This window comes from Diabrotica virgifera, chromosome 1, assembly GCF_917563875.1.
Source record: "Diabrotica virgifera virgifera chromosome 1, PGI_DIABVI_V3a".
Classification (NCBI taxonomy): Eukaryota; Metazoa; Arthropoda; class Insecta; order Coleoptera; family Chrysomelidae; genus Diabrotica; species Diabrotica virgifera.
Genome location: NC_065443.1, coordinates 278,303,521 through 278,315,439, shown reverse-complemented (window position 1 = coordinate 278,315,439; position 11,919 = coordinate 278,303,521). Strand labels below are relative to the sequence as shown.

Sequence of the window (11,919 nt, the reverse complement as noted above, 5' to 3'; positions counted from 1 at the left end):
TCTTGTACATTATACCATTGATTGAAATTGTATAAGGAATAAGCGAAAATATTATGGCAACACTGCGGCTGGCAAACATTCAGATTTCGGACACTTTCGGATGCCAAGCCAAATAGCAAATAAATAAGGTTAGGTTCAATTCATACTTGTACATGTCTAAATTAAATATATAATTTTATATACAAATAACACCACAGACTAAATATTAAGCAGTTAAAAAAAGGTACAAATACTATAAATAAGTAGTAATCAACTATCTTTAGTAGGTATAAAAATACAAACGTCAAAACAAAACAAAATGCGCTTGCGTCAAGCACAATTCCGATAATCGAAATCTCATCTCGACAGGGTAAATGCTGTCGAAGTGATTTCTATTCACTATTACGATTGTAGAGATTCCGAAGTAGTTATGGAATACCGATTTGGACTATTTCTATTCGACTTGGCCACTTCTATTCGATTTTACTTCTATCATCGAAATGAGTTACAGAATAGGCATGAATGTCTAAGATCTTCGAAAGACTACTACTTGATAGACTTAGATGTAGAAATACCCACACACCAGTTTGGTTTTGGAGAGAGACACTCCACAACTGGACTGGCATACTGAACTCTTATACAAACGTATTCTTAAACAGTAACACAATTAAACAATACACAATTACCAGTCAGGATACAAGTCAAATATTTGGGACTAACCCTTGACAAAAGATTAACATGGAAGCCGCACATTCAAGCCAAGAAAACCCATATCAACATCAGAATACGACAAATGAGCTGGCTTATTGGTCGAAAATCAAAACTTAATATTGAAAATAAACTGCTCCTGTATAAATCTATGATAAAACTAATTTGGGCCGATGGTGTTCAACTCTGGTTTGCTCAAAGCCATCAAGTATCAAGATAATACAAAGAGTCCAATCAAAAATATTGAGAATGATATTCAACGCGCCCTGGTATGTTCTATTCAAAGCAATAAAACCCTACACAAGGACTCAGCTACACCTTTGGTGGAGGAAGAAATTCAAAGGATCACAAAGAGCTACCTTGATGGACTGAGCAGTCATCCAAATGATGAAGCAAGACTACTAAACGCTCATCCCGAATTCGCAAGACGACTGAAGAAACTATGAGCAACAGATTTAATAAATAAAATATTGATGTGATCTTGATTATTGATATGAGATAATATTCTTATATGTTACTTAATTTAATCAATGTATTAATACTAATCTAATTAATTAACCAGATCACATATCAATATGTTTTCAATCTCAGGGCGAATTATAAATTAATTACTTACTTCCGTGGCTTCTAAATATTTCTTAATGGTTCCTAATCGGGATAGAAAAGAAAAGAGTAAAAAAAATACACATATGGGTTACAATTATAATCAAAATATTTTTTATTTTATTTAAAAGGCAATCAATGCTTAATATTTGCTATTTCTTATTATTCTTAAACATAACATTTACTAATGGGAATCTTATTTCCTTTTGGTTTTCAATTGAAAGTTTTTATTAACATTTAACTATTAGGAGTTATTAGGAACAACTCTATTTAAGTTTGATGAAGCTTTTCTGATATTATTGATTATTTTATTCAATTTTTTATATGGAATTTAATACGAAAAACCCATACATTCATGTCCAAACAAATGAGACTGACCTTTTCCTGGTGAACTGAAAATGTCCTCACACAAGACCCTTTCCTGCTATCCTTGGCTGCGATCAAACCTCGTCCTGGCTTCCAGTGATGTTCTCCTTTGAAAAACTAGCTCGAATAGCTCTCGTTCCTGCTTTTGTCGTGATGCTGTGTTCTACCTTTTTCGAAACTGCTATCAGCTACCGGGACACTCTGGGCTCAAGGAGGTTCTTTTACTCTCGACCTGGCCTACTTCTCGTTCCACGATAGATACTCCACACTCACGGAACTACACCGGCTTTCTCACTCCTCGAACACTACCGTCTACTACTCGACTTCACTTCTCGACAGCTCAAAACATTCTGCACTCTCTTCGTCATTCATTCCCCTACCTTCTAAATATCCCTTCCAAATTCACAAATCAATCTTCCACCACCAACTCTCATTCGTAATATTCCTCAAAACCAATTTTTAATCTTTCTAAATATGCTTAATGGATTTCAAAAGAAAATATTTAATTCCCATTCTAAAATACTTTCTAACTATTTACAAATTTTAATGACCTATTCTCTCTTTCAAATGAGTCTTATTTAGCATAGGCTAATGATCGAAACCTTCCGCGAAAAACGATAATGAACTATCATCTATTTCACTGAGTTTTATTTAGCATAGGCTAATGATCGACCTTCCGCGAAGAAACGATAATGGTACGCGTCATTCACTTTGTTTATTCTAAGCACATTGTTCCGAGTTTCGTACGCTTATTCTAATCACTTCTTAAAATTACATATAACAATTTGTTGTATACAGGTTGTTTTAAATTTATATGCCCGTGGTTGAGAAAATTGAAAATATTTTATATTAAATTGAATTCTGTTTATAATTATCAAAATTTAATTTTCATATCAAATAGAAATATAACAAATCCCCGCCTTGTATTCGATAAAATTTATCTGCATTTTTAAATAAATTTTCTCGAGGCAAAACCAACTCCCTGTATATTTCCTTACTTTAATCTACGTCTTATATCCTAACTTACTATCTACTTCATGTAATTCTGTCTTTTATTCGTGATATTTGTATACATCGTGAATATTATAAATTCCTCGGATCTTTTCCGAGTTCCTGTGCCTCAACTCATAACTATTTATCCCATTTTCATTATTCACGATGTACGGGCCTTCGAAAACAGGCATCAACTTTGCGCAAATGCCCCCAGGAAGATTTGATACTCGTAATGCCCTCACGAGTACTTTTTCACCCTTTTGGAAAGTCACTGGTCTTCTTTTTCTATTTTGTTCCTGTCTTTGGATATATTTTTCGTTGCTTCGCCGTAATCTTCTCTGTACGGTTTCAATCACCTGTTGATATTCTTTTGGCTCTTGGTCTTCCCATGGCCTTATCGGCAATACACCCTTCATGATGTATTCTGGGGTCTCTTTTGTTACTGTGCTCGGAATTGTATTTAGATACCTTTCTATTTCCGCCATTTTCCTGTCCCAGTGGCGATGTTGACCATCTGTTGCAATGCGAAGAAATTTCGTCACTTCCTGTATGAATCGTTCCGAAGGATTACTCTGTGGATGCCTGATGCTGACAAAATTTGTCTCTATTCCTCGTTCTCGAAGTTGTCCCTTGAAACGATCATTTCGGAAATACGTTGCATTGTCCAGTAGGATCTTTTTTGGTGTTCCTACTATGGCTATAAAATTGTCGATTTTTCTTAATATTTCCTCCCCCTTTGTGGTGCGGCAACTATATAATTTTACGTATTTTGAAAACACATCCACCATTACCAGAATATGTTTGTTCCTTTTAGTGGTCATAATTAGATCGCTTAACATATCTATTGCTACAATGTCTAGTTTGTTTCGGGCTTCAATATTTTTGGCAACATTTTCGTTTTTGAAATTCCGACTCTTATATTTTTGACATACATCGCACTTCTGGGTAATTTCCTTTGCAATGCGGTAATCCTGTCGGCTGATGTAATTTTCCCTAAAAACGAGCCAAACTTTTCTGCTACCGATATGCCCATTGTCCTCATGTAATTTCTTTATTATCTTTTCGGCCAATGTCTGTGTCACTAAATATAGTTCCTTTCCGTCTATTCTCTTAAAATATATGTCATTTTCTACTTCCGCTCTTCTTTTCTCTCTTTCCTCTAGGTCTTCTTGGTTTGTCCTTATCTCATTTAACGAATATATCCCTTCTTCTTGTATTAATCTATTTAGTCCCACCTGTAGAGTAATTGTTTCCTTTTTTCCCGTGTCCTCATCCCGTGTTAGAGCGTCGGCTATTATGTTGTCTTTTCCTTTTATATATCGGAACTCAAAATCATACTCCTGTAATAATAGAATACCTCTATGTATTCTATTATTTACTAATCTATTCTTCATGATATGTACTAAAGCTGCATGGTCTGTTTCGATTGTGAATTTTGCTCCCAATAAGTAAAACCTCAATTTGTTTACGCAATATAGTACACTGGCAAACTCCAATTCTGTAACACTATATTTTCTCTCATGTGTTTTAGTCACTCGCGATATAAAACATATCGGCACTTCTTGGTCGTTTTGTATTTGAGACAGAACTCCTGCAAATTTTTGTATGGACGCATCAGTTCGGAGTATAAAAGGTAAATTGTAAATGGGGTGGTATATTTTCGTTCCTTTTGCGAATTCTCGTTTTAATGTTTCGAAAGCTTCCTCCTGTTCGTCTTTCCAATTCCATTTTATTCCTTTTTTAAGCAACTTTATCAGAGGGATTTCCTTTTGGCTCAAATCGGGAATCAGTTTTTTAAAATAATTAATCGTGCCAAGAAAACCTCTCAATGTTTTCAAATTCGTTGGTCTTGGGTATTCATCTATGAGCTTGACTCTGTCTTCGGATAATCTTACTGTTTTGGTGTCCAATTGAAAACCCAAATAAATGACTTCTTTTTGAAAAAATTGACATTTTTCAATGTTTAATTTCAATCCCGCTGTGTCCAATTCTTCCAGAATTATTTCTATGTGTTTCAGATGACTCTGAGTATCTTGTGAAAAAATTAATAAATCATCGATATAATGAACTATGAAATCTTCGTGGCGATTCAAAATGGTATGTAGAGCTCGGACGAGTGCAGCACAAGCACTCTGCAATCCAAACGGCACTACCTTAAACCGGTAGACAATACCATCAATAGAAAAAGCGGTGTAGTTTCTACACTTTTCAGCTAACGGTATCAACCAAAAACTGTGTTTTAAGTCAATTTTCGAAAATATGTGTGACCCGGTGATTCTTCCAAAAATGGCCTCGATGTTTAGAGGTGATTCATATTGTGATACAGTGTGCTGGTTGATATTCCTGGCATCTAAACATAATCTCAATTCTCCACTGCTTTTCTTTACTATCACAATCGGGTTAACATACGGTGAATCACATCTTTCGATGATTTGATCTTCCAACATTTTATTTATTTCTTCTTTCACCTCTTGTCGATACTTGTATGGAATCGGGTAAGTCTTTGATCGAAAATTTCCCAAGTTTTTCACCTCAAATGAATGTTCGTACTTTTTAGCCACTCTGTTTTCCTCATTGATCAAATTTTCGTAGTTTCTTAACATCAACCGCAATTCTTTTTCTTTCCCTTCTCCACATATCAATTTTCTGTCTTTTTTCTCAGATTCTTCACACATGTTTACCGTGCATTCTGCATCCTCGTTTGCATATACCTCCTCTTCAAATACCACTGTTTCAATCATATTCTTTTCACTTTCATTTTTTAGCTTTATTTCTTCTTCTCCTGAGCCCGTCTCTTCTTTTGAGGAATCCCAGGTTTCCTTTGTTTCTGATACTCTCAAATTTTCTTCTTCTGGGCTCAACTCTTCTTTTGAGGAGCCACAGGTTTCATTTTCTTTTATCTTTTTCTGACCTTTTCTCCTTTTTCTTCTTTGTCCTTGCTTCGCTGCCAAATTCATTTCCACTGTTTGTTCTTTACCTGATTCGTCCGTATTTTGTTTCTCATGTTCCTTGTCCTGTTCTTTTTCTTTTTCTTCTGTTAGTTTCATCGTATTATTTTTAAAATCTATCACTACATGTTTTTCTGCCAATTCGTCCACTCCTACTATCATGTCATGTGACATGTTTGGCATTATTACACATTGTAGTGCATACATATTCTTGCCCAGTCGTACCATTACTCGTATGCCTTCATTTATAGTTGCCAATGTCCGTTTGTTTGCGCCCACTAAATTTACCCTAGGTATTTTATAAATTAAATTTGTTAAGTTAACTTCTTCTATTAGTTTTCTGTTGACCAATGTTATTTCAGATCCAGTGTCTATCATAATTTTAATTGGTTTCTCGTTGATAAATCCATCCACAAATTTTAAATTAACTCCATTTTTCTTTTCGTTGTTTCCTGCCAATTTAATAAACTCCTTGGGGTGACAAAAGATTCCTGTTTGATTTTTGGTTTTTAGTGAGCGCCGTCGTGAAAAGACGCCGGTTGCTCATCGTTGTTTATATTTTCGTCATAATGTCTCTCTCCGTCATATTCATCTGTCTGGGTATTATTTACTTCTCTTCTATTTTCTCTTGGTCTGTCGGATCTGTTTCGGTTTTCTCGATATCCCTGTTCATTTTGTCTACCATTATTTCTGTTTTCTTGATTTGAGCGTGTGGTGTTTCTATTCTGGTATTCTCGATTTCTGTCCTCATTCCATTGCCTATTTCTTTGTTCATAATTTCCTCTTCCGTTGTCTCTATTTTCGTTTTCCCTTCTGGGATTAAAATCTCGTCTTGTATAGTCCCTCCTATTTTGATTTCTATCTCTGTAATCTTGTGTTTCTCGGGGCCTGTAATCTTCTCGCGACCTTCTTGATTTTCTTTCTCTTAGACGTGATTCTCTTATTTGTAGGAATTGGCATAAACTATCTTTGTCTTTGTAATTTTGCAATGTGATATGGTCTTCCAGCGTTTCCTCGAAATGTCTTACAATCAGTTCGACTAATTGTTCCGATGAGTAATTATATTGTAAATGTTTTGCATTATTGTAAATTTGCAAAGCATATGTACTTTCTGATACACCCATCCTATCATTGTATTTCCCATTTTGCAATTCCTTGTTAATTTCCAATTGTTGGACCTTTCCCCAGAAATAATTCAAAAATTTTTGTTCAAATTGTTGCCAATTGCCGAATTCTTCTTCTTTACTATCGAACCATAGGCTTGCTTCATATTTGAGATGGTTTCTGATAGTTTCTTTTGCTGTATCGAAATTTCCGATGTGTTGTATTTTCTTTTTCAGGCTATTTATGAACGGCACTGGGTGTAATCTTCTTACATCCCCGCCAAACCTTATCTTCACGTCATCTGTGCTATGTATAACCATTTCTCTTCTTTCTCCGACATTTTGTTGAGTATTGATTTCTGCAATCTTTCTTTCCACTTCTTCTATGTCTGCTTGAATAGCGTTTTGCAACTTGTTTTCCAAACTTTCCATTTCTTTTTTCTGGCAATTCGTTATCTCATTTATTTTGCTTTTGATTTCTTTAATCTCTGTCTCTTGTTGTTGCATGTGATCTTTAATTTTCACTTCATACTTTTCTATGCGTTCCTCCATTTTCTTGTTGTTCTCTTCTATTGCTTGTTTCATTTTTTGTTGTGTCTCATCCATTTTTTGATCCAATTTTTGTTGTGTTTCATCCATTTTTTGTTGTGTTTCATCCATTTTTTGTTGTGTTTCATCCATTTTTTTATCCACTTTATCCATTTTCTTTGATGTTTCATCCATTTTTTGATCCAATTTTTGTTGTGTTTCATCCATTTTCTTTGATGTTTCTTCCTGATTTTTATCCATTGTTCGTTTTGCTTCATCCATTTTTTGTGACTGGAGTTGCATAAGTTGTAATATCTTTTCTAATTCTGACAATTCTTTTTTTCCTGTTTCCATGATTGTTGTGTTTAAGATATCTTCTTGGTCTGAATTTTCCTCTTGATCTGAATGTTCTTTTTGTTTTTTGTTGTCTTTGCTTTGGCTTCTTGTCACAGACATTTGTTTTCAAGAAGTACTATCCCCGCCAAATGTGAAATTTTAATAGTATGTTACCCAAAACGACTTTTTCTCACCCAAATATTATAAATTGTCAATAAATATATCAAATGTAAATATCGTAAAATTAAAATATTAAATCAGTTATGCAAAATTTGTACCTAAAGAGATCTAAAATTTTATGTTATCCAATGTAAGTATCTCACTTTTTACCACAGGCATATAAATTTTCAAATACCGGCTTTACTCTTTCTATCCTTCAAATTTGCCACTAGAAATATTTTTCAATGCTTTCCACGTTGGACGACAGTTGATGTGATCTTGATTATTGATATGAGATAATATTCTTATATGTTACTTAATTTAATCAATGTATTAATACTAATCTAATTAATTAACCAGATCACATATCAATATGTTTTCAATCTCAGGGCGAATTATAAATTAATTACTTACTTCCGTGGCTTCTAAATATTTCTTAATGGTTCCTAATCGGGATAGAAAAGAAAAGAGTAAAAAAAAATACACATATGGGTTACAATTATAATCAAAATATTTTTTATTTTATTTAAAAGGCAATCAATGCTTAATATTTGCTATTTCTTATTATTCTTAAACATAACATTTACTAATGGGAATCTTATTTCCTTTTGGTTTTCAATTGAAAGTTTTTATTAACATTTAACTATTAGGAGTTATTAGGAACAACTCTATTTAAGTTTGATGAAGCTTTTCTGATATTATTGATTATGTTATTCAATTTTTTATATGGAATTTAATACGAAAAACCCATACATTCATGTCCAAACAAATGAGACTGACCTTTTCCTGGTGAACTGAAAATGTCCTCACACAAGACCCTTTCCTGCTATCCTTGGCTGCGATCAAACCTCGTCCTGGCTTCCAGTGATGTTCTCCTTTGAAAAACTAGCTCGAATAGCTCTCGTTCCTGCTTTTGTCGTGATGCTGTGTTCTACCTTTTTCGAAACTGCTATCAGCTACCGGGACACTCTGGGCTCAAGGAGGTTCTTTTACTCTCGACCTGGCCTACTTCTCGTTCCACGATAGATACTCCACACTCACGGAACTACACCGGCTTTCTCACTCCTCGAACACTACCGTCTACTACTCGACTTCACTTCTCGACAGCTCAAAACATTCTGCACTCTCTTCGTCATTCATTCCCCTACCTTCTAAATATCCCTTCCAAATTCACAAATCAATCTTCCACCACCAACTCTCATTCGTAATATTCCTCAAAACCAATTTTTAATCTGTCTAAATATGCTTAATGGATTTCAAAAGAAAATATTTAATTCCCATTCTAAAATACTTTCTAACTATTTACAAATTTTAATGACCTATTCTCTCTTTCAAATGAGTCTTATTTAGCATAGGCTAATGATCGAAACCTTCCGCGAAAAACGATAATGAACTATCATCTATTTCACTGAGTTTTATTTAGCATAGGCTAATGATCGACCTTCCGCGAAGAAACGATAATGGTACGCGTCATTCACTTTGTTTATTCTAAGCACATTGTTCCGAGTTTCGTACGCTTATTCTAATCACTTCTTAAAATTACATATAACAATTTGTTGTATACAGGTTGTTTTAAATTTATATGCCCGTGGTTGAGAAAATTGAAAATATTTTATATTAAATTGAATTCTGTTTATAATTATCAAAATTTAATTTTCATATCAAATAGAAATATAACAATATATTATGATCTAATGTAAAAAAATTGACAGGAGGGTTGCCACAAATGTAGAAATAGCTTCTCCCTCATGTATTTAACATTCAAACTATTTACTTATAGCTTCAATGAAGCAGATTGTAAATTAAAATATGTAATATAATAAATTTGTTTTCAACATAGTCTCCTTTGGGTTCTATACACTTAGTCCAACGTTTCTCCAATTTTTAATCCCTTGTCACCACTGAGCCACGTGAGATGACTATCGCTTCCACAATCTCTCCTACTTTCAATCTCCGATCTGCTAAAACCGTTGATTGATAAATATACAATATACTTTGTATATTTATCAATCAATGCTAGAATCATATTTTGAATTTTTTCAATTGTTTCGGATGTAGAGACTTCAACTGGGCGCCCAGAACATTCGGCATCTTCATACTTAATTCAGTAAACCACTTCTTTACCATGGAAATGGATGGTGCAGAGTTCCTATAATATTATCAGTAGTAATTGCACGAGAGCTCTAAAATTATCGATTTGTTTCCCGAGTGACACTTTGACAGTTTTCATGATAATGTTCATTTTTGGTAGTAACGAAGGGCATCTGACGTAATGCTTGACGACGGGATAGTATCAAAAATTATCACTGTAATTTTTATTTCTGTAGCTTTCTATTGGTCAGAATCTCCTATGAATGAAATAATCAAGCTTAGCCTTGGTTTTAGTGATGATTTTTCTTTTCGCAAAAACTAATTCTTAAGGAGCACACGAAATTCACATTTTCCAGTTTCTTCTCAAAAAACGCGCGGCAGTCCGCTATCAACGGCTGCCAAACACAAACTAAAGGACTCAGCTGCAGCTTGTTCAAATTTAGTCCGGAGTCAAGTCAGAGTTACCTGTTCACAGGAGCAATGTTGCCATTTCAATAAGAAGCAGGAAATTCAAAAATCACAGACTTATTGACCCGCCCTCGAATGTATATACATATATTATTTATCCACAGGAAGGAAGAGAAGAGAAAATTATAGAGAAAATGAAAATGGAGAAGCAGTTAACTGAGTTATAGACAAGGGGAAAACCGGACGTAAAGAGGGAGAGAGACAAAAAAAAATGAAAAAAGTAAGGCAGAAAGTCAAGATAAGTAATAGATAAAGGAAAATAATAAAGAAAGAAAGAAGGAAACATAAGAAAAATAAAGGAAAAGGGCTAAAGGATACACCAACAAAGAAAAAAAGGAAAGGAAACAGAAGAAAAAAAAAGAATAAAAGATGTAAAAAAAATTATAAAAAAGAATGTGTGTGTACTTTGTACGCACGTAAGAAGTTATACTATTATATAATTTCAAAGAAATAAATATACTTAACAGGTTATTTGTATTTTATTTAAATATTTTTTCTATTAGAAACTAACTTTCTTACCTACCACTTTTAAAAATTTTTATTAAAACTACACGAAAAATTAAAAAAAAAAGAATATGAATCGTCCCGGATTTGGACCCGGGACCTCTCGATCTCCGGTCACACGCTTGACCACTGAGCTATATCCCCTTTGCTTTGACAGGTTACAAGATTTCTCATACATATTGACAAATTTAAAGGACCAAGTGAAGTATACAAAAATACTTTAAATATACTTACTATTATTATAAAATATCTTATTCCCGAGGAAGACAAAGCCAAAGACACAAAAATTATAATAAATAATACATTTACTAAAAACACTAATATATCCTTTTAATGACTTATTTGCGCTGACAGCGCTGATACATACATATCTTGAAAGATTAGCAACGAACTACATACTGTCTGTGTGCGCATGCGCCGGGCATTATAAAATTTCACTCTCGATCGTAAAGAAGTATAACTTCAAAAATTGTAACAAAGAAACTTACACAGATATAGAAATCAAAACCAAGGATTTGCAGGTAGGGAGAAACTAAAATAAAGAGCATGAAAACGAAAATAAGACAAAAGGAAACTGTTTTGTTCGTTCAATAAACCAAAAACATTTGCAATACTGAGATATTAAAAAAAAATTAGTCAAATATTGTTACGAATGCTTACCTGGGTGGTAATTTATCTTTCTCGGTAAGTATCATGAGAGCAGCTCCAACGACGCAAGCGCAAGTAGTACCGTATGCTGGATTTTTTCCTTTAATGTACGCAGTGACAATTTTATTTGGAGGAGTATCGTACTGATCGTCCTTATTGGCTAGTTTTTCTTTCCATCCTATGACTTGGAAAGTTATCTTGAACCAGCTTGAGTCGATCGTCTCTTCTGACGGTGTGACGTCTTTTCTGAACATTCCGAACGTAAATATGTGAGGATACTAAAAAAAGTTTTTTATGATAGCAGTTGGAAAAAGCTCGAAATTCTTAATTTGGCACTACTAATCCTTTGTGGCAGTACATACATACAAACTGCTTACCAAAATAATTACCAACAGACTATAAAATGTTCGATAGTTACCAGCCTGTTGAACAAGTGAAATTTTGCAAAGGTTATAGTACCACAAAACACCGAACGAATACCATGA

At 33.9% G+C, this 11,919-nt stretch overlaps 1 protein-coding gene across 2 annotated transcripts in view; it reads right to left on the bottom strand.

Moving 5' to 3' along the window:
• The window catches only part of LOC114327600 (saccharopine dehydrogenase-like oxidoreductase), a 76,843-nt gene that overhangs the window by 3,187 nt on the left and 61,737 nt on the right, over window positions 1–11,919 (bottom strand). For both annotated transcript variants that reach the window (XR_007695971.1, XM_028276268.2), the window contains exon 6: window positions 11,447–11,712. Coding sequence is in view for 1 of the 2 variants with exons in the window: in XM_028276268.2 (XP_028132069.2) it covers window positions 11,447–11,712 (266 nt within the window). In the remaining variant the exon portion in view is untranslated. The remainder of the gene's footprint in view (window positions 1–11,446; window positions 11,713–11,919) is intronic.